This window comes from Heteronotia binoei, chromosome 1 (genome assembly GCF_032191835.1).
Source record: "Heteronotia binoei isolate CCM8104 ecotype False Entrance Well chromosome 1, APGP_CSIRO_Hbin_v1, whole genome shotgun sequence".
Classification (NCBI taxonomy): Eukaryota; Metazoa; Chordata; class Lepidosauria; order Squamata; family Gekkonidae; genus Heteronotia; species Heteronotia binoei.
This window is the reverse complement of record NC_083223.1, coordinates 109,253,009-109,277,351: the sequence shown is the minus strand read 5'-3', so window position 1 is coordinate 109,277,351 and position 24,343 is coordinate 109,253,009. Positions and strand designations below refer to the sequence as shown.

General features: G+C 37.8%; 1 protein-coding gene across 1 annotated transcript in view; it reads left to right on the top strand.

The window, feature by feature from the left end:
* Window positions 1-24,343, top strand: part of TBC1D32 (TBC1 domain family member 32) — a 137,905-nt gene that overhangs the window by 32,075 nt on the left and 81,487 nt on the right. The window contains exons 15-22 of the mRNA XM_060238711.1: window positions 226-356; window positions 3,445-3,646; window positions 6,495-6,577; window positions 8,630-8,768; window positions 9,089-9,176; window positions 9,529-9,647; window positions 15,622-15,738; window positions 17,822-17,910. Coding sequence (XP_060094694.1) covers window positions 226-356; window positions 3,445-3,646; window positions 6,495-6,577; window positions 8,630-8,768; window positions 9,089-9,176; window positions 9,529-9,647; window positions 15,622-15,738; window positions 17,822-17,910 — 968 coding nt within the window. The remainder of the gene's footprint in view (window positions 1-225; window positions 357-3,444; window positions 3,647-6,494; window positions 6,578-8,629; window positions 8,769-9,088; window positions 9,177-9,528; window positions 9,648-15,621; window positions 15,739-17,821; window positions 17,911-24,343) is intronic.

The following is a 24,343-nucleotide window of genomic DNA, read 5'->3' as shown; positions in this document are numbered from 1 at the left end:
AAAGGGTAAGCATGTATATTAATCCTGGAAAAATACTTCGATAAATAATGCCAATATTATTTAGCTGATGAAATTTTTATAGTTGTCCAGGAAACACTTTGACAGAAGCATCCCAGTCATTGACATGTTCTGGATTATAATGTAAAAATCCAAGATTCTACACTTTGGTTATACAAGGGCTGTAGATGAGATCCTGTAACTCACTTATTATTGAACTTGTTTCAGATGCATCTGAATTGCCGAGAAATGACTCTAATACATATAGCTGATATTTTAGCAAGGATTGCTGCTGTAGGTGATGGTCTTTCACTTCTTCTTTATGGAGCTGAAAAGCCCTCTGTCACAAACAATAGAAGGTAAGACTTTTTCCTTAAATAAATAAAACAGTTTTATGAAATAGCAAGATATGATGATGTTTTTGTGGCAATAATAAATTTTGCACATGGACGTCATTGTTAGAATGCATGAGTAAACAGCTTTAATGCTATATTGCCTATTGATGAACTAAAACAGTATCAATATCATGTTTCAGCTGGTCCTCGGTATGATATTTATTTTATTTATTTTTTATTTTATTCGATTTTTAGCCCTCCCTTCCCATAGAACAGGCTCAGGGTGGGTTACATCATAAAAACAGTCAACAGTAGAAACAATAAAAGACCAGTTTAAAATATAAAATATAAAATTAGACAGATTAAGATGGCAGATTTTGCCTCACAGATGTGACCTATTGTCCAGGTCCAGCAGATCTTGTAGTGCTGGGATGGAATGAGGTGGGGAGGCCGATAACAAGTGATGCCCACTGCCTCAGCTGAAAGCCTGGCGAAAATCTTTTCTCATTGGCCATATTTCTGGAGCTCTGGGCTTCCTCTATGTCTAGTAATTGGTCATAATATTGTAGCTTGATTTATTTCTCTGTTTCATTTAGACCTTTTTATTTCAGCATGCTCTGAATCAGGGATGATCAAACTTGCCTAATGTAAGAACCACATAGAATAAACATCAGATATTTGAGAGCCGCAAGATTTGAACATGAGATGTTTGAGAGCTGGCAGGCAGCCAGGAAGGAAGGAAAATAGATGGGAGGAGGGTGGGAGAAGTGGAAAGAAAGCAACTTTAACAAGTGCATTCTCCAAGCCACACAAGCTGGTTTGGCTTGGAGAAGTGTTTTAAAGAGACAAATGCCTTCTCCAAGCCAGTCAACAGGGCAGTGGGGGCTTTGAGAGCCACACAAGGTACAAGGTGCTGGTTATCACCTTTAAAGCCCTATATGGCTTGGGACCTGTCTACCTGAAGGACCGTCTTTCCCCGCATGTTCCCCAGAGAGTACTGAGGTCGGGAACACAAAATCTCCTTACTGTCCCTGGGCCGAAAGAAGCCCGCTTGAAATCCACCAGAGAAAGGGCTTTCTCTGTTATGGCCCCTACATGGTGGAATCAGCTGCCGGAGGAGGTGAGGGCCCTGCGGGACCTAGTTCAGTTCCGCAGGGCCTGTAAGACGACCCTCTTCCGGCTAGCCCATACCTAGCTTGAGAACCTAACGCAACTTGCCAGATTTCCTTTATATATACTTGAATATTTATTAATTTTTAGAGTTTTATCTGTTTTATCTGTTTTAATTGTCTATTCCCTCACATGTATATATATTGCTTATTGTTATGTGGGATCTATTGTTGGAAGCCGCCCTGAGCCATTCGTGGGAAGGGCGGGATATACATTCTAAATAAATTAATAAATAAATAAAATGTGTGTGAAAGAGCCACACAATATGTGGCCACCCCTGCTCTGAATCAGTCAATGCCCATTGGCATATATATCATACCATCAGCTTAAGTAAACAACTATCAATAAAATGACATGATTAAAATTATAATTATTTCAGCAGCCTAGATGGTCACTGAAAGGATTAGGTAACTCAATATTGAGTTTTTAACAAGGATGGTTTTGCAAATCATCCAAAAAAACTGACAATGTCACTATAACCTCTTTTGGTAGAATCTTCCACAAAATCAAAAGCAGGAACTGCTTGGAGGATGTAATTGCAGCACAAATTAATATAATAAGTTGTGGTCCTTCAGATATGTGGGTTCCAGGCTGTGAAGGCCTTTAGAAATCAATAGTCAGCAAAGTTATTTCAGATATGAAGTGTTCAGCATGATTCATTCTTGTTAAGATGGGCAGCAACATTTTGCCCTAAATGAAGCTGCCCAAATGACTTTTATGTAGAGTACTTTACAGTAATCCAGCCTATCTGGATTGAATTTCAGTTTGCTTTCCCTTAGTTAATTGACCAGAACTACCAGACACTGGTTTAGGACATAAACAGCTGCTTCTGGAGATAATGAAATGTTGTAGTGAGTGTTGACAGCATGTTGAAGAAAGTTCTCTTAAATGACAGAGAATGTAAATTAGCAGCCTGACATGGTGAGGAGCAAGGGTGAGATGATGGATTGTTTGAGAGATATAGATTAAATCTCATACATCTGATTCTGTGTCCTTGGTGGAAATTCTCTAGGTCCTATTGGAGGAGAAAAAACCTTTAACTTCCATCATATTTTCTAAACATTCCTCTTTCATGCTGTCTTTCCATAAAAGTGTCTTTTATCAGTCTATAACCTTGGGAAACCTTTGGTTTTTGAACAGTGGCTTCTATGAGAATAGTTCCTCTTTAGTATACATCATCCCCATCTGAAGCCATATTTTCATTATGCGTACAATAGACCTTGTGTGCATGTCATGCTACAGATTCAGCAACCTGTGAGATAAGACCTTTCTGATAGCACACTAGAAACTTCTGCTTTAAGCTGAGGCTCAAGAAAGGCAGATCAGAAGGTAATAGATTATAACTATATGACAAAAATATATCGTTCCAAGCCCAGATTTCTACAAATAGAAAAGCAGAAATTAACAGTCTGTATGGCCTTACCTATTAAGCAACTGGTACTATGGAATGATATCTAGTGTTATGACTTGTAAAAAGTCCTATGTACATGCACATTTATTTCCTGAAAATTATACCTTATCTATTTCATCATATCCTACATGCTTGATAGTGTAGTTGTACTAATATCTTGTATGAGATATTGCATAGCTATTTGAAGTGTAGTTCTGCAGACCAAATAGTCCTGGTGTGGCTGTGGCTTATGTGAAAAATGTCACACAGTGGGCAGGCTGTCTTGTAAACAGTAGGTGATTCTGCCAGTTACATGTTTTGTTAAATAAAACAGGCTATTGAAAGGGGGTGGTGGTTATTTTGATAAATTTATTCCTAAAGTCATGGGAAGATGTTGCAGGCATTAAATCTTTTTCCTAAACAAGTTTCAGACATCTTGTATGAATAGAGGATAAATTTACCATTACAATGACAGCTGAAAGTGTTTCACCTTATAGCAGCTTTGCTGAGTAAGTAAACTATTCTTAATATTTGTTTTACATTGTTTTGTAGCCAGAGGGGTGCACATACAATAGTTCGATTTACAAAGAAGCTTCTGGATGAAGATATATCAGTCTTGTCTGGGTCTGAGATGTTGCCTGTCCTCAAAGGTGCTTTCATCTTTGTGTGCCATCAGATGTATAGTACCTGTGAAGGTTTAGAGGTGCTGGTACCTTATCGTTTGCATGAATCTATAGTAGAGGCTTGGAAAAAGGTAATCATGTTGTTATACCTAAACATATAAATATACAAAAACATACGTTTATTCCTGATTGGCATTTTTAATCATGAGATAGTAAATCTTTTATACATTGGAGGTGATACCTTAAAACAGGGGTGAGGAACCTTTTTTCTGCAAAGGGCCATTTGGATATTTATAACATCATTTGTGGGCCATACAAAATTATCAAATTAAAAAACAGCTCCACCAAGGGAGAACGGTTCAGGCTGGCAAGATTAATGCAAATAATTATTTTTCTGTTTGAAGTCATGTGGGGTGAGCCTAATTTGACACCCCCCCCGGCCTGCCACCCTAGACAAATGCCTAGGTCCAGGGCCTTTTCTTGTAGAAAAAGCCAAACAGGAACTAATTAGCATATTAGACCACATCCTCTAATATTAGCATATTAGGTCACACACTCATTAGCATACTGGGCCACACCATCTGGGATAATCAAGTGCAAATTGAACTGGTGGTGGCTGGCTCTCACCCCCTTCCCCTGCCACCCCTCCCTCCCTTCCTTTATGCGGAAACTGCAACTGCTCCAAGTAGACCTTTAAAGGCACCCAGATACCCCAGCAGCAGTCCTTCACAATGCCCACCACTCAGGCTGCACAGAGAGGGGGAGAGAGAGAGGAAGGAAGGAATGGAAATAAAGAAATGGGGGGAAGAAATGGAAATGAAATGGAGAGAAGAAAGGGTAATAAAGGAAAATAATGGGGGGGGGAAGGGAAGTAAAGGGAAATAAAGAAATAGGAAGAAAGGGAAATAAAATGGGGGGAAGAAAAGAATAAAGGAAAATAAATGTGGGGGAAGAAAGGGAATTAAAAGGGGGAAGAAAGGTGAATAAAGAGAAATAAAGAAATGGGAAGAAATGGAAATAAATAAATAAAGGGGAGTAGAAATGGAAAGAAAGGGAAATAAAATGGGGGAAGAAAAGTAATATAGGAAAAGAAAGGAGAATAAAGGGAAATAAAGAAATGGGGGAAGAAAGAAAAAGAAAGGGGGTAAGAAAGGGGAATTAAGGGAAACAAAGAAATGGGAGGAAAAAATAGAAAGAAAGGGAAATTTACCTGAACTGTGACAGTGACTTTTCCAGGCCCTGCAGCAATCCTGGCCGGCCAGCTGTGCCCCACAATCCTTGCCGGCCAACCAGGCTCTAGGGAGGCCACCATGTGGCTCGGCTAGGCCCAGCAATCCCCGAGGGCCAGTCCAAGTGATTTCAAGGGCTGTAAATGGCCCTCAGGCCTGACGTTCCCCGCCCCTGCCTTAAAACATGCACTAAGATGGTTTAACATAAGGCTGACTATCTCCCTATGTTAGGTGAAAGTTATAGATGTCCTTTCTGCTGCATGTATATAATATAAGGAACATAAGAAGACCCCTGCTGTATCAAACCAATAGTCCATCTAGTCCAGCATCCTGACTCATACAGTTGACAACCAGTTGCTCTGGATGGCCAGCAACAAGGCATAGAGATTGAAGCCTTTCCCTGATGTTGCCTACTGGCTCTGGGATTCAGAAGGTGACTGCCTCCCTATGGCAGTGGTTGATTCATTGCCCTATAACTTCTTCTACGTCCCAGGTATGCCGCAGCTGGGGAGAGAAATGGTTATTAAAGTACTTGGCCAATCCTGATACCTCAAAACTAAGATTACTACAAAACTAACTAGTCTTTGTAAAAGCTGTATTCTAGATATGGCAATGTTTTGTTCTAGTATGTTTTCTCTTTAACTTTTATTTTATAGTGTATGGCCTATTGGGCTGTTAAACTGGAATAAACTTGACTTCACAGCCTCTGAACATGGATATTCCCATCAGTTACTATGGCTAGTAGCCATTGATAGATTTATCCTCCATCAGTCTATCTAATCCTCTTTTAAAGCTATTCATTCATGTGGCCATCCTCTGACAGTGAATTCCACATTTTATCACTCTCTGTATAAATAGTATTTCCTTTTGACCATCTTGAACCTGATGTCCATCAGCTTCATTGGATGCCCTCAAGTTCTAGTATTTTAGGAGAGGGGAAAAAAATCTCTTCGTCAACTGTTTCCACGCCATGCATAAGTTTATACATCTCTATCATGTCCCCCTTTAGTCGCCTCTTTTCTAAACTGAAAAGTCCCAGACTCTAAAGCCTTTTCTCATAGTGAAGGTGTTCCAACTCCCTTATAATCTTGGTTGTCTCCTCTGTAGTTTTTACAGCTCTTCAATGTCCTTTTTGAGATAATGTGACCAGAACTGTACACAGTATTCCAAAAGGGGCCACATCGTAGATCTATACAGGGGCATTAAAATATAGCTGTTTTATGCTGAATCCCTTTCCTTATAATTTCTAACATAGAATTTGCCTTTTTTGTTACTACAACACACTGGATCAATACTTTCAGTGAGCTATCCACTTTGACCCCAAGATCTTTTTCTTTCCTTATCTCAACAAGTTCAGACCCCATTAGCTTATACTTGAAGTTGGGATTTTTTTGTTCCTTTGTGCATCATCTTTGATTAGCCTTGTGTTACAGCAGTATGGAATATTCTTGCACACTGAAGAACAGTATACTGGTGTGAAGTTGCTAATATAAAGTATAGAGATGCCCTAAGTAGACACCAAACCTTGCATGATTTTGTAAGTATATCTTTAATGAAGATTGATTTACATAAAACATCCAGAGGTGCCTTTGGATCATATTATTTAAAATGGCTGTTGGTCCTAACTTGCATCCGGAACTTTCATAGAACAGTGATTTGTGCCTTTGCCATGCCTCCAAAAGGGGTGGTCAGATACTAATGTTTTGGTAGTCGATTTTTTTCAATTTTTATTTACTTTTATATTTTACAGACTAGTATACTTTCAGAGAGAATTCCTACTCCTATAGCTGGGACAGACTGTATATCATCAGTAAATCAAGAATCACAGAGCTTGTAAGTATTATCTTATGCTCAGGGATGAAAATTCACGTACATGGAGTTAGAAGATATTTTAAAATATAGAATTTTTTCTGATAAAAGTTTCTTGGTTATTATTAGTTTTGTGGAGTATTTCAAGAGCTTATTAATTACAAAACTGACCTTTTCTCTGAGGCCTTTAACATAACCCCTTATACTTTTTCCATACTGAAACTAATCCTAAGTATGTGTGCCTAGAATCAATGCATATTCATTCCTCACTTATCTGTTTCTTCTTCTTTTTGCTCATTTGAGATCTGGCATTGTAAGTCATTCTGGACGAGGGCCTATTTTGTACTCTCTAAGCTACCATGCACTTGGATGGTGCTGTGTAAATAGATGATATTCTTAATGGATTGATCAAGAGATTCAAGCTTTTTCTTTTCAAACACCTTTCCAAGCTTTCTATGTTGGTAACAGGCATAATTCTTCCATGATGTACCATTAAAATGAATAGTTTATACATTCCATTTAATTTTTGTATGCTGTCATTATTCTGTTCAAGACATATTGGAAAAATAATAAAGGTCGTCGCAGTGTCTAGTATATATGAATGTCAAATAATACTGGATTTGTCCCTCCTGCTAAAATTATTTTTAAAGTGTTCTCTACAACAATTTTTTTTATCAGTATCTGCTGACTATTTGCAGCATGAAGTGAAGGAATATTTATTACACTACCAACCTAGAGAACAGCCATTATTTTAAAAATAAACTTTGAAGCAATAATGCCACAAAAGAAAAAATAGTGTTTTATGGCAATAGATTTTTCAAATAGGTATAGGAGACAAAGGGAGCTGTTCCAGGGTAACAGCACTTATCTAGGAAAGAGGCACTTTGTATTTACTATCCATATTTTTATCTTGATATTTTACAATGCTCATTGTTACTTTCTGTGCTGCATTTCCATCAATAGACATTCTATGACTTATAGCTAAAACTTCAAATACAGTATTATGATTATAAATTTCATTGTAATCCCCCTCGAAATTTCCATAAAGGTTGATATTCTGTGCTGACATAAAAGTAAATTTCTTTGAACCCTGAGGTCTGATTTCTGAGTAAAAATGTGCAGTATCAGGCTATTAGTGTGGCAAACATAAATCGAATCAATTCAATACAGTCAATCAATTTTTGAATGCAGCTAGGGCTTTTCTGTTGCTAATGATAACCTATGAATTATTGTATGAATTATTGCCATCCTTGGTAAAGTTTGGCACATAGGCCGATTTCACACTAGGACTTGTTCCGAGTGGAGAGCCCTTTTGATCCTATCACTTCGCTCCGTTTTCGCACAAGTTGCCCCGGGGTTGTGAGATGGCGCGCCATTCTCCTGTGGCAAGCAGAAACTGCTTGGAAGAGGATCCTTCTTGCTGCAGAAGAGCACCACACCAACTTGCAGCTCCAGGGCAACTTGTGTGAAAATGGAGAGAAGCCCTGGGAGCAAAAGAACTCTCCACCGGGAACAAGCCTTGTGCAAAATTGGTCTTAGATTTTGCTGCTTGATTGTAGTTAGCTATGTGCTTTTCTAAGTTCCTTTCTAGTTCTGGTATTTATTGGCATTGTTCATGAATTCTGGTGCTATAACCTTTATGTGGGAGAACATATTGTTTTGAAGAGTCAACTTCACTTTCTCTAAGTCAGTTTGAAAGCATGGGTGTCCTGTGGCCTTTGTGTTTGACAAAAGTATGCCTAGCAGAGTTAACAGCCATCATGTTAGATTCAGGAAAAGAACGCCTAAGACCTTCCATGGAGCTCCAGTGTAGATAGAACATCCATAGACAAACAGATGCTTTCCTAAATGAATTAATTGCAGACAGATGGTATATTGGGTGGTGTAGGCAATGCTGAATAGAAAACATTTTCATAACAGAGATCGTCTACTAGTGGAGCACCATATGTCTTTTGTATTGCAAAACAGCCATTTGTGAAAAAGTAATAACTTTTAACTGTTCATTTGGTGAATGAAGAAGAGTTTTCTTTAATTGAAAGGGGATATTTATTCACTTTTTTATGGTTGTATTTTCAGTGCTGTATTGGAAGAGACTTTATTAGATGACTTGCTAAATTTTGCTGCCACACCAAAAGGACTTTTGCTGCTACAGAACACAGGAGCAATCACTGAGTGTGTGACCTTCATGTTCAGCAGATTTACAAAAAACCTCCAGGTACATGAAATCATTTTAAAGAATATTTAGAATATAATCTCCTGAAATGTTGGCTCCCCCTCCCATTTGCTTTGCCTGAACAATTTTAATTGCCTATGCTATAATCTGTCTCTGCTGGAACTGTACGATAGCATCAGAATCCTAGTTAGGATCTAATGATACATTTGATTACAGAATTAATTGTTTGGTTTTTGATAACAAATCGCAGTATATATAAAGACTAACACGTTTATTTTCTTTTGTAAGCCATGTTCCTACTGCAACAGCTATGTGTCTGTGACCTTTACATTTAATGTGTGTAATATATATATTTTTTTCAGGTCAGTGGATGTGAAAAGTTTGGCTATGGAGTAATTGTTTCACAAGTGGCAGCAACTGCATCAGGAGCCATAGCTCTACAGAATTCTGGTAGTTTTGTCTTTTTGAGTTTGTCTTACTAAAAGTGATCAATACTTGAACAAACTTTAGTAATAATCTGCCTCTGTGATAGTTTTTCCATTCTACTAATCATTGTGTGCTTTGTTCCTTTTTTTTGGTCATGTGGTGTTCTTTGTGCGTGTGCAGTATATATATATATTTTTAATAAGGGGGAAAAGAGACATAAGATAGCTTTCAAAGTAGTTTCTCAGAGTGCATGGTGCATGTCTAAATGTATTTAGTGAGTGACAGAAAATGTAGCTTCTGTATCTTATGCTGCAGGTGCTGCTGTGTTTTTTTGACAACTGTACTCTGTCAATAAAATAAATTATCATCTTCTTAGGATTTATAAAAGCACTTGTTACTGAGTTGTGGGCTATTTTAGAGTGTGGAAGAGATGATTTTAGAATTACTAATCCCAGATCAACGCCAGTAGATCCCATTGACCGAAGTTGTCAGAAGGTAAGAGATGTTCTCTATAGTTTATGTTGTGCAGTTGCTTGGCTGCAGGGTGATGCTTCTGGATGATCTGTGATCCAAGAATGAAAGTTCTCTCAGAAAGATGGAGCAAAATGGGTTGTGACTAGGCATGGGCACAAAATGAATCATGTTTTGTTCTCAAAATGGCTGATTTGTTAATCATTACAAACTGGATTTGATTGCTCACTGCTTACCTGAACTTGCTCTTTTTCTTGGTGGTTTGTTTGGGTTGTAATTAGTTTGTTTTTCAAGACAGCTTGGTGCCAATGCAATCAGCATTGTGTGCCTGTTTTGTTTTTGCTGTGTACTAGAGTTTAGGGACTTCTTTGTCCTCCAGCCCCACATGGTGGAACAATTTTAAATGCCTCTCCCAACTGGGAAGGTGTTGCCAGTTGCTACTTTGTGGTTTAAGGAACCTTAGCCCTAAGCGGAACTGTAAGTCCCCTATATGGATGCTTTCAACACACTCTCCCCTTTGGGGTCTGGGTAAAAGTTGGATCTACAGGGATCCTCATGAATTCATATGATTTGTACACTGATATAAAACCATCATCATACTGTAGACCATGTCTTAGACTTTAGGCATCACCACAACAATCACACCTCCACAGATTTGTGGCACCACAGAGTGTAAAAACCCGATTCTGAATCACAGATCCTCATAATTAGGTCATCTCATACTCACTATTAGACCATCTATAATGTCAGTAGCCAAAGATTGGCAAGGAAAAATCTCAAATCCATGGCTTCATGGTGACACCATGCTGCAAAAACAGGATAGCTGGCCATGGGTTCTCAGGGTTTTTGCATTGGGTCACCCCCAACATCACTATCAAATCACATATTGTGTCCATGGGCAGAGCTTGCACCATGGAAATCACAGATCCACAGCTTTGTGACAACACCATGCTGCAAAAACATCGTTTTGGATCCTCAGAGTTTTTGAGGTTTCTTTGTTGGTTCACCTCCATTGGCATTACAGATTAAAAAAATCATTAAAGCAGAGAGTTTAGCATAAAATGAGTCATAGGTTAGAATCATCCATATTGAAGTATTGCAAATTTACAATATGTTACTACGTATAATAGCAGCATCATATAAGAACTTTGCCACAAGATCAGTTATATTATTATCCATGTTGTTAATCAAAAAAGACAATTTGTATGTATCAGGAAAACCATAATACTGAATAAAATTGTGAATAAAATATTTTGTTGACTTCTCAATAAGGACATTCTAACAACACATGTAGCACTGTTTCAATATTTCCTCTTGAACAAGGGCAAAATCTATTGGCGAAGGGTATAGACTGTAATCTTCTGATTAAGATTGCTGAAAGTAGAATATTAAGCCTAGCAAGAGAGAAACCTCTGCAGAATTTTTAATAAATGATAAAAATAACTGGGAAATACCCCATAACTTATAGGAGAGCAAGTCTTATTGGCTGCATTATATAAATTAGATAGCTCTACCTCCAATAATATGTTCTTTGTTATTTGGAACACCTCTATTTCTGGCATTAAAAAGAGAGTTTTGAGGAGAATATTCAAGGTTCTCAGTTTACTCTCTGTGGTGGTTAGCCAGGGTGAGTACTCAGATTTTGTTAAAAGCTGATGATTGTAACTAGTAGCCAGAACCAGTATTTGAAGGTCATAAGCCACACCCTAGTGACTGTGAAGTTTTGACCACATTCCAGAAATATGGCCGCATATGAGACAGAAGGTGGAACACCCACTAACTTCTGCAAAAAGGACAAATGTATCTGCTTTTGAGTTGAGTCACCTCAGCATCACCATCAAATCACATATCATGTCCATGGCCACAGTTTACACTACAGAAATCACAGATCCACGACACCATAATGCAAAAACAGGGTTCTGACCATGGATCCTCAGGGTTTTTGTGTTGGGACACTCCAACATTATCACATATTGTATCCATGGGCAGAGCTTGCACCACATATATAACAGATCCACAGCTTCATGTCAAAACCATGCTGCAAAAACATGGTTTGGAAGCACACATCCTCATGGATCCTCAGGGTTTCTGCATTTGGTTACCCCAACATCACCATCAAATCTCACATCGTGTCAATGAGCAAAGCTTACACCACAGAAATCATGGATCCACAGCTTCATGGTAACACCGTGCTGCAAAATCAGAGTTTGGAAGCATGGATCCTCAGGGCTTTTGCTTTGGATCACCCCAGACTCACCATCAAATCACGTATCATGTCCATGGGCAGAGCTTGCACTGCCTCAGTGACTTTTGTGATCGAAGCTCTGCTCATGGGCACATGTGATTTGATGGTGATGTTGGGGTGACCCAACATGAAAATCGTGAGACTCCATGAGGATCCGTGCTTGAAAACCATGTTCTCCCCATTCTCGACCAAAATGAACCAATGGACCATGAATCGTTCAGGAAATTTTAAAAAAATAAAATGAATTGAACCACTGAATTGGGGGACCAAACAAACTACGAAAAGAAATGAATCACCATTTCCCCGGTTTGTGCCTGTCCCTAGTTGTGATACAAGGAACTACAACAAGAAAGTTGAACTGGAAGATATTATAACCTGCAGGAAAAGCTTTTTGTGGAGCACAGGGAGCTGCAAGAAGAAAAGATTTATTAAAGCACTTGTTACTGAGAAATGCACAGATATGAGGCATTACAGTTCCATGAGTTTGTTATTTTGAAAGTTCATAGAGCCTGTCTGATGTAGTGGTTAAGTGTGTGGACTCTTATTTGGGAGAAACGGGTTTGATTCCCCACTCCACTTGCAGATGCTGAAATGGCCTTGGGTCAGCCATAGTTATTGCAGAGCTGTCCTTGAAAGGGCAGCTTCTGTGAAAGCTCTCTCAGCCCCACCTACCTCACAGGGTGTCTGTTGTGGGGGCGGAGGAAGAAAGTAAAGGAAAGCTCGGAGACTCTTGAGACTCAGAGTGTAGGGCGAGGTATAAATTCAAAATAATATTTTTCTTCTTTTTCTTCCAACCAATGATACTTAAATGAAGCATAATATATAAGTATTTTTGTGTGTCGTTTGCCATTTTAAATGTGTTTCAATGTAGTTAACTAAGAAAAATGATAACATAACCATCTATATACTAATAACCAACAGGGTTGTTGTGTGGATAAAAAGGATGAGAAGAGAATAATGTAATTTCTTTGGTCCCAACTGTGGAGAAAGGTGGCATACAAATGAGCTAAATAAATGATAAATATACCCCAATAAAAGTCATGGTCTAAGTCAGAGGTCCCCAACCCCTGGGCCGTGGACCGGTACCGGTCCATGGCATGTTGGCAACTGGGCTGCACAGTCCAGCTGCCCTGTCCCCCCTGGCAGCGACACACAGCCTCACCGCCCAACCGACTCCGCAGCGCCGCCTCCTTCCTCCATTCATACAAGTGAAAACTCGGGGAAGGTGGCGGCAAGGCGTTCCGCGGCACTTTAAAGGCGACCCCTCCTCCTGGCAATCAGATGATCAATGGAAAAACTGCGGCAGCTGTGCAAGTGACTGGCTGAAAAAGCTGCACTACCTTTTGCCTTGTTTCCACTTCCTTCCCAGGTTTTTCCATTGATGATCTGATTGACGGGGAGGGGGGACAGGGGAGGGGTCGGCCTTTAAAGAATCACGGAGTGCTTCACCGCCACCTTCCCCGGACTTTCACTTGTACGAATGGAGGGAGGAGGAGGCGCCATGGGGGTGGGTAGGGCCAGCTCTAGGGGGTTCTGCTGCTGGAGGCAGACCCCCACGCTGCACCCCCAACCCCTTTTTGAAAACTGAATATGCGGGGTGGAGGAGGTGCCGTGGGGGGAGGAGGGGGGCAGGAAGTAAATATGGTGCCCACACGCTGCCGGCCCTGGGGCCGCTGTGGACAGGCCGGACGTGGGGCCGGTCCATGGGACCAGAAAGGTTGGGGACCATTGGTCTAAGTTACTTACAAATAATCACAGTTTTTGCAGATAGCCCTTTTTTGGGAGTTGGGGGGGGGGCTGAAATTAAACAAGTGTAGTTTAAAAAGAAATGGGAAAGTGGTTGCTTGTGCTGTATATTGAAAATTGCCATTGTTTTGTGAAGCATCAAATTCTTTCCTGTCTTTTATCGTAAGTATTTTTCTCATACTTATTTGATTATAGCAGTAACTTTCTTCACTGATTTTATTGGACTAGGTCAGGGGTGTTGAACTTATTTGTTATGGGGGCCAGATCTGACATAAATGAGACCTTGTTGTTCAAACCCATGTCATGTTGTGCTGGGCCATGTGTGTACCTGTTTAGGTAGCAGAGATATAAACTTTTTAAAGAACACAGAGAAGCATGGCAAAAAAACTCCCACTTTAAAATAAAACATGCTTAAAACATTAGCACTTGTTGGTCTTAAAGGTGCTTTCTTTGTATTTCTCCCATGGGATCCAGAGAACTGTGCAAAGGAAGCTGTGGTTCTTTCCCTCCCTCCCCAGGGAACTGGGGGGGAGGAGCCTCAACCAATGGAGAAAATCGAGGTTTTGCTCTGTAGCTCCTGTGCGACTGAGCAAGCCTTGTAAAGCAAGCTGAGATACAGAAGGAAGAACTGGAGAGAGGACACAACTGAATAATGTAAAAAACAACCAATTATTCTTCTAGCATAGGGTGCTCCATAATGCACTTGGTGCAGACATGAAAGTTCAGTGTCAGTTACATTAAGCTCTTACTCGCATTCCTGAAAACTGCAGAGAAATATTCACCAATCCCAAAGGGACTGAAAAGTCTCTAACCAGATTCTAACCAGTCACTATGCTCAAAAATTGGATTATGGAGTACCCTATGCTAGAAGAATAATCAAAGCAGGATTGGTCAAGTCAACTTCCTGTACATCGGGACTCCTTCTTACAAGAATTTTGATATTTGCTGTATATTGTTTCACTGTTATTGTTATTAGAACCAGACCACTTAGCCCATGACTTCTAAGTTAATTGGTCTAAGTTAATTGGTCACTATAACCTATTGGTTGGTTTTTTATGAGATACAGAAGGAAGAAAGACGGGGGAGAAGGAAGCAGACAAGGGCCAGTTACTTGGGGGCCTGATAGGAGCCCTCCAAGGGCTTGATTCAGCCCCCGGGCCTCATGTTTGACACCCCTGGATTAGGTTATACATCAGGCATAGTTTTTTTTTTTTAACAAAGTACTTTCTTCAGGATGAAAGAAGGGTACGCATAGATCTTAGATTATTCTGTGATTATGCTGTGAATGGCATTGCTTGGCTAAAGGAGAAACCACACTGTTTCAAAGTGGGAATGTTAGAAGGCAAGAGGAGCATTGATATGGCTAGATGTGTAGCTGGCTTTGGCTGCAGTGTTAATAAAGAAGGTCAAGGTCTATCAGATGTCATGGGGATCATGTCATGACTTAAAAAGGCCCTACTTGGATAATGGGGCAATTCTTTGTCTTAATCCTTGGTCTTGCAGATTTAAAGGAAGGGGAGCATTCAACGTAACAGGTGCTACAGGCAGTAGCTTGATGTCATTCTCCTTTCTAATTTACCTTCCATCAGTCAGACTGGCTCCTGCCTTGCTTGATGAGTCAGCTTCAAAACTCTGCCTTCTGATTGCCAAGCTTGCTAGGTTTTAGTCAACCTTAACAAGTTGAAAGAGGTTGTAGGCATCCAAAACAATAAGCTTGTAATCTGTTTTTATCTCAGATGTTGGTGCTAGATATCCTTTTTGTTGTAGGCATGCTACAAATGATTTTTAGGCAGCCTTGGTCTGCCGGAGGCTTGTTTCTTTCTGTTTTATATAACTCAAGAAAGAAACTGACCTCACTGTCTCATGTTGGTCCACTAACCTGGTGTGTAGCATATGACGCATTCCTGAAGACCAAAGAAATGATAAAACTTCTTATTATAACTTTGCCTTTTCAACTAAATGCCAGTAAACATTTTGGTTACTGCATCATCCTGCTTCTTGCCTTAGTTTTTTCTAGCTCTGATCAACTTATTATCCTTCCCTGCTGCTTGTGAACTGATTGGCCAGCAACCGATTCCTAACAAGCGAGAATATTCTCTTCGTGAAGTTCCCACAGGTATTATAGTAAGTATCATTTTTTTCTCATTCTTATATTCCTTACAATGACAATTTCGCTACAAGTTAGTTGGATTTTTTTCTTCTTAGTCAACGATATATTTTGAATACATTTTCAGCATTTTTATTGCATGCAGCATGAGGGCAGTATATGTACATTGTATTTGGTGTGACCTTTTTCTGCAATCATAGAAGAAAAATGCAATATTTAAATAATTTGTGTATACTGCTTTCTCATGTATTCTTGCCAATCTCTTATTTTAGGTGTAAGGGATAGAAATTATGATAAACTTCAGCATGTGTATATTTACATTATACATATTGTACATATAACATAGTAAATCATTTTTATTATAACTAATGCCAAACTAGATAGCCATTTTTATTTTACTGTCATTGTTCTCTGTATGTTTTTAAACTATAGGCCTCCATGTGAGATTCAAGATAAAGTAATTACCCATGCTTTTGGGTTAGTCCATTTCTGGAAATAACATAACCATTGCACATCTGTTCTTTCTTTTGTGAAGATGGTTTGTATTTCTTGCATTTGAAATACAGAGTAAATTCTTCTGTCCAGCAAAAGTTCTGTTTGCATTCTTTAGATGGACCCTGTGATCTAACAGATTTTTTGTAACTATTATTTTTAAAAGAACCTGAGGGACTACTGAAATCATTATGCCATGAAACCCTGGCTTATTCTTTCAGTAGTTCAATCCACTCACCCAGTTTGTGGTGATCCTCTTGGACCTCTGCACAGCTATCCTTGGTCATCTGTAAACTTGTTCACTGTACTACTCACTCCTAGTTCCAGTTCATTTTTGAATAAATTAAATAGTACTGGCCCCAATATCAATCCTTGTGGGACCCTACTGCTTACTTCCCTCCATTGTGAGAACTGTCCATTGATTCCTACTCTGTTGTTTTACTGATTTTTAATCTGTAGGAGAACCAGACCACTTATCCCATGACTTCTAAGTTTTTAAGGAGACTCTGGTGCCATTTAAGCTTAGTGAACTGCACAAAGCCTTGCGACTTTCATATGTTTAGCATGGTTCTTGCAAGGAGTGAATCTTCTGTCATTTCAAATACATTTACTTCTAAAAAGGAAGCTGAAAAATGTGAACATTTGGTGGTGATAAACTCCAGTTCTTGATCTGATTCTGTCCATTTATCCCCCCACATACACTGTCTTTCATTAGGCTGCTATCCAGCCTGTAGCTTAGCAGAACTACCACATTTACAGACAGAGCTGACTGAGCCATTTTGTGAAACTGAAGTATTTGTGTGTAAATACAGCTTTAAAGAGTTTTAATACATTGGCATACTTCCATTTTTTGCAGATCTCTAGTGCTCCCACATTACTGAAACAGCATAAATCCTCTTGTTTCAGGAAATAGACAGACTTCCAATTAAGGAGAGAATGCCTTTATTGAGAGTTGATTCATTGTGTTGTTTCTCCCTAATGTAAACTCAGATCTAAAAACAAATGTACTGGGTATTAAATACACAAAAATACCTGATGATTTATTTTTATGATTTTTGTATATGTGAAACAAATTGTTTTGGTTTAGAGTAGCTGACTTTTAAATTTTTTAAAAACGGCTTTTTTGAAACTCAGGAACCATTTGCTGTATTATTTCTTGTCAATTTAAAAGTTATTTACAAGGAAATTTAATAACTACTTCCCTATCTTTAATAAGCTTTCTCTGGCCATGTATAATTTTTTTAAAAATACCACCTTAAGAAGAAGTGCTGAGTAATGATGTCATATATTTCTCCAATATTGTATATTACTGCCACAGTTTTGATGTTGGCTTTTAAGACTTCTATTTGTGTTCTGACATGGGGTTCAATTCTGATGCTGTGTTTTATAGCTTCAATTGGTGGATCTTAACCTGATTTTAACTGATAATCTATGACTTACTATAAAATAAAGATGTTTTATTTTGGTTGCTCTCATTTTTACTAAAATTAGTAGAAAACTGCTTTGAATATGGCCATGGAAAATTGGTATATAAAGTAAATATTCAGATTGCTGGTAACAAATTAATGAAATACAGTAAAATGGTGAATATTTACTTATTTTTTCCAGGATATCATTGACAGACTTGTAATTGTGGATACAAATGCTAAAATCCATTCATTATTCAATTATGAGCAGTCACATATGTTTGGACTGAGGTAAGAGTCATTAAAGGTATGATATTCATCTGTCTTTTCTAATACCTACTGTTGTTCATCAGCACATCAGATGAAAGTTATGAATCCTGTTGGGGGATATGAGGTCCAGTGAGGAATAGCCAGCTGACTAAGAGAAGGGAATTGGGTAGATTGGAGCTAAGAAGCAGAGGGGGAGGAAGAGTGTGGATGAAGAGGTGAAAGAGGGAAAGTGAAAAGGGGGAGAGGTGGTCATTCTCTGTCCAAAGGAAGGGAGTCTTGCTGCATGGCAGTGAGGGAGCAAGATCTGAGAATGTAAGTCAAATCAAAGTAGTAGGTTTCAGAGAGTTACTTATATACCTTTCTTCCTGTTTAGTGGAAATGATTGGGCTTGAGAGGTGTCAGGACTGTCATAGTATCTTCAAGTTAATGCCATTAGCTGAAACCTCTTGTAGAATGACTCAGGTGACTAAAGATGTAATATTTCTGGAAATTTTGAGTCACAGGAAAACACAGACTTTTTTTCCCCTGAAACCAACTCCCCACCCTATAATTTGGGAGGAAATTGAAATATATTCAGTACTTATTGTTGTAACCAACCTAAACTAATTTTACTTCTTTAACAACATAAAATGCATCACTTGTAATTTACTTAGAACATGAAATTATTATAGATGGCATTTATGGAATTTACAAGTTAAAATGCCTAATTTTTGACAAGCAAAACGGCCTGTATATCCAACACTTGAGAGAAAACTTCAAGCTGATACACTCTGTGCTACCTTAGCATATGTACTTTCATGTTTACTATCTGGTTAGAAAGTGCTCAATTCTCACAGTTCTCAGTGTGGTAACCCTTTCTGAGGTTTTCTCTTGGGCTTTGGTGAAGTTTCTTCCCCAGTTCTTCTGATCTTTTTTCCTCCTACAGCAAAGTAGGGCAATAATCTACTTGTTATACATTCTGTGGATTTATGTGTCACAGTGGTTTGAGAGAGGCATAAAAAGGTCAACCACAAGGGAAGAGCCAGGTCAAAAAGACAACAGATGGACCTGCAACAGGAGAGAACCAGTGTAAACCCTGCATTCTCCCTCATGAAGATTAATTATCCTTCCAGGCGCAAAAATGTATCTTGGATTTGAGACCTGTCTCTGTCTACAGTATGCTCATCTTGTCTTTAAAAGCGTTTAACTCATTCTAAAACTGGAAATATTTCATAGGAGGTTTTTTCAGTGTTCTCTTAAATTTCCAATTTTCCTCTTGATAGAATTCAGGAAAAGGCCTTAGGAAGGGGGGGGGGAACCCTTTCCATCCACATTTTTCTGGGTTTTTTTCCCATGGGCATTCACATCTCTTCAGATGACTGAAGAATGTGCTGTGGCTCTAATGTGGTAATCCGACTCAGTGTGGTAATCTGCAGCCTGGGAGCTGCTTAATGAGGAATGACGACGTTTCACTGGATCAGATATTTGATGAGGTTACTGGGCAAGCTGGTGTTGTCTGGAGTGCCTAGTTATTGTTCTGGAAATATTGGTTGTTAATCATGGCTGGAGTGTTTGGGACCCCAAACAGTCTTATTAAAAAAGTCTTGATTAGGTTGTTTTAGCAAAGGAACGCCTGATTCTCAATCAGGCTGCTTCCTTTTGCACTTGCATTCACGTAGTCTGATCACAGCAGGTAGTGGCCAGTGGCCAATATAGATCAGTAGATATGGACAAAGTAAGACGTCTAGTGCCAGAATGTGCTTTAAAAAGTCATCCCTTATATTACACAGGTGATATGCTTCCGTAATGTGTTCATTTCTATGCCATTTTTGCAAAGGTTAGTTTGATGGGAAATGTTGGTTGGTTTGATAATTTAAAATGTTTAGTACTGGAGGCTTCTGTATAAAAAAATATTTTGATATTATTGATTTCTGAATGTACCTTAATGCTGTTTTTCCAAAATGATTATTCATAAGTAATACATTGTAAGCATTACAGACTAAAATGGTTTAAGAATGATATGATCATAAGTAATAAAAATATGAGGATCTCTTTTGTTCCATAAATCTTCATGAACATATTAAATTTCTATTTATATTATTATTTTTTCTATATTCCTTTAAATATGACAAATGAGCTCTTGTTGTCTCAGTTGCAGAGAATAATGTTATGAATAAATCATAAATATTAATGAAGAAGATACAATAGTTATTACAGTCTTGATTTCAGTAGATTTGCTTATTACAGACCACCTGAAAAGTAAAATAGAATCCGTATTATGTTAAATGCTGATCCACCCACCTACCCAAAGTAATTGGCTAAAATACCATAGATACCATCATGTATTTAACATATGAGCAGAATGATATGATGTGAAAATAGCCATTTTCTTGCATGGGAAGTAGCAGAGGCTTATTTTCTTTATGCTTCTTTGTAAATTGGAGAAGAGCTTTCAAATGCTCATGTTCAAAGTTTCTCAAAAACTTATGTCCTTCTGGACTTCCGGGATTTGGAGAATGCTGAGCTGACCTGCCTCTCTAAGGGGGGCAGACTGGAGCTTCTGTTCGGGGTAGTAAAGGGAAAATTTTTGCCTTCTGCCTACTTTTCTCAGTGAGAGATTAATCCAAGATGTGCACAGGAAACTTTGAGGTAATTTACCTTGACTAAAAGGGAGTCCCAGGGAGGGTGCTCCTTTGAGGGATCCCTGGAGAAGAATTGCATATTCATCATCTGCAGAAGCTTACAGAGTCATTTATTTGACATAAGCTTGACAAGATCCTAATATTCTTCGAGACTGCTAAACATCTGATGCTGTACGAGACCAGTGTTGATTTGGATAACCTTAGAAAAAGGTACTGATTGTTATCTACCATTCCGGGACTATTTCAAAGCAAACAAAATAATATTAGAAGGTGGGAAAGAGAAAGTTTGAAAGCTTGGAAGAAGAGGAGGAGAAGGGGTAAATTTTGGACTTTGTTAAAGTAAGGACAGACTTAAAAATTGGAAAGGAATTTATTGTTTTGCCAACCTGCGGTCGTTGAGTGAAAGCACCAGCGTCAAAGATCTGCAGTTTCTACAGTCAACACAGGAAATATGTCAAGTATCTTGGGATTTTGTTACCAGTGAGAACGTGACTTGGGGCAAGCAAAGCAGGAAGTAATTATTGAAGAAGTGGACCTACTCTAGGATTGTATTACCATAGAAAAACATTGGCGGCCATTACTGGGAGGGTAATTTTTAAAAAAAATTAATATCTGAGCCTGGGAAGGTCGGAGGACGGCGAAATTAGGCTCATTCAAAAGAGCAAGTTCTAATCTATCAAACCTGATAGTTGAAATTTAATTTGGTGATATCAAATTTTTCGCTGTTTTTTTAATGTCAGAGTCAAAGGTAACCCGTGCAAGGGCTGCCTCATTGGAGAAGATGCAAGATCAGTTGGAAGCAATGGAAGCTAAGATGATGAAAGGGGTGGAAAAGATGATAAATGCTTGCAAAAAAGAACGTAAAAAAGATATTGAGGACTTTAAAAAAGAAATGTAAGAGCTTAGAAGTGAAACAGTGGTGGTGTCAAAAAAAGTGCAGGAGGTAGAAGGGAAATTAAACTCCAGGATTCCACCTTATTAAAAATGCAAGAAAAAATAACAATCCATGACTGTAAATTGATGGAGACACAAATACGTCTGAGAGGAGTACCTGAAGAAGAAGGGACAGACTTAAAAGAACATGTAATAAAAATAATTGCTGATTTCTTGGAGGAAGATCCTGAAGGGACTAGAAATATGTATGATTATATGTATAGATTGAATTCATCATATGCCAAGAAAAATAACTTACCAAGAGATGTGGTTATAAGATATATGACAAAAGAAATGGTGGGGAAAATCTTGAATAAAAATTTTGAAAAGACACTGACAGTGGGAGGAAGCAGAGTAAGAATAATGAAAGAATTGCCAAGACAAGTGATAAATGACAGGAGAACATATAAGAAATTAACAGAAAAACTACGTGACAATGGAATGAGGTATAGATGGATAATACCTGAAGGTTTGAGCTTTGAGCTACAAGGAAGAAGGATTACAACTACAAATACACAGGAGCTGCGTAAATTTTATGAAGAGAATAAAGAATTTGCACCATGATGGATTATAAATTATTATCTTGGAATGTAAATGGACTAAATTCACCACAAAAAAGAAAGGCAATATTTCATTGGATTAAAAAACAAAACTGTAATATAATTTGCTTACAAGAAGTTCATATTAAACAAAAGGATTATACATTTTTATGGAATAAACAATTGGGACTGGAATTTTTTTCATTGGCTGAACAGAAGAAAATGGGTGTGATTTTTAAAGAAGAATTAGTACCGAAACTTCAAAAATTGATGAATATGATGAGAATAAAAGGGAAAATACCAAATACATGGAAGGAAGCTGTAATTTCTTTGATTCCTAAGGAAGATAGAGATGTCACGAATGTAAAGAACTATAGACTAGTTTCATTACTAAATAATGACTATAAGATATATACAAGAATTTTGGCAGAACGACTTAAACAATATTTGATAAATTTCATAAAGGAAGACCAAGTGGGATTTCTCCCTAAAAAGCAAATAAGAGACAATATTAGAACTGTTGTAAATATTGTCGAATATTATGAAAGACATCCAGAGAAGGAAGTAGCATTATTCTTTGCGGATGCAGAGAAAGCTTTTGACAATTTGAACTGGGACTTTATGTTTGTAGTAATGGAGAAAATAAAGTTGGAAAACTTTATAAGAACGATAAAGGGAATATATACTGAACAACATGCAAGGTTATGTAGAAATGCAGATCTTACGGATGAAATAATAATCAGCAAAAGTACAAGATAAGGTTGTCCGTTTTCACCTTTGTTGTTTATGACTTTTGAAATTTTATTGTTGCAAATACAAGATGATAAAGAAATAGAAGGGTTGAGAGTTAAAGGATTTATTTACAAATATAGAGCATTTGCAGATGATATAATGTTTATAAATGAAAATCCTACACAAGTAACACCTTTGTTATTAGCTAAAATACAAGAATATGGAGAATTGGCGGGATTCTATGTTAATAAAGAAAAATCAAAATTTTAATGTAAAAATATGCAAGTAAATAAACAAAAGGATTGCAGAGACTAACAGGATGTGAAGTTACCTCTAAAGTAAAATATTTGGGTGTGGAAATAACAATGAAGAATATTGACCTGTTCAAAAATAACTATGAAAAGCTATGGCATAAAATGGATGAAGATATGATAAAATGGAATAAGCTTAACTTGTCATTGCTTGGAAGAATAGATGTAATTAAGATGAATATTTTGCCGAGAATAATGTATTTGTTTCAAACTATTCCGATTGTGAAAGACAGTAAACAATTTAACAAACGGCAAAGGAAGATTTCGGAATTTGTATGGGCTGGGAAGAAACCAAGGATTAAAATGAAAGTTTTAATAGATGCTAAAGAAAGAGGAGGATTCCAATTAACAGATTTAAGATTATAGCATGAAGCAGTTTGTTTAGTGTGGATAAAAGATTGGGTGACGTTGTTAAATGAAAAACTTTTAGTGTTGGAAGGTCATGGAAATAAATTCGGCTGGCACGCTTATATGTATTATGGGAAGAAAAAGATGGATAGTTTTTTCTCTCACCATTATATAAGAAATAATTTGTTGAATACCTGGGTGAAGTATAAGAAATATGGTGATGAAAGAAAACCATTATGGATAGTGCCAGCAGAAGTGATAACAATAACTGCTGAGACAAGTGAGGAAAAATGGCTGTCATACAATCAACTATTAAAAATACAAAGTGGTAAAATAGAATTGAAAACTACTGTGGAGTTGAATAACAAATACGATTGGTTTCAAATGCAACAAATAAAGAGTTTGGTGGAAAACGATATTAAAACTGAAGGAATAAGATGAGAGCAAACAGAAATGGAAAAAGTTCTGCTTGGAGATAATGAAAAATTAATTTAAAAACTTATAAGTTACTTTTAAAATGGTCTACAGAAGATGAAGTAGTGAAATCTCAAATTATTAAATGGGCAATAAATGTAAATAAAGAAATACAGATGGATACATGGGAATATTTATGGAAGAACTCTGAAACTTTCAACATGTCAGAGTATTAAAGAGAACTGTTTTAAAATGATGTATAGATGGTATATGACTCCTAAAAAATTGGCAAAGATGAATAACAAGATGCCAGACAGATGTTGGAAATGTAAAAACATGAAGGTTCTTTCTAACATATGTGGTGGACTTGTGAAAGAGCGAAAAAGTATTGGCAGATGATCCAACAAGAAATTTCTAGGATCTTGGGATATGAATTCAAGAAAGCTGCAGAGACTTTTCTTGTTTTAACCAATTTATTGATAGCATATGGTTACAGAACTTAATTTCCCTTCGTTGCTTCAATACTAACCCATATGACTTTTCAATCCCCCCTCCC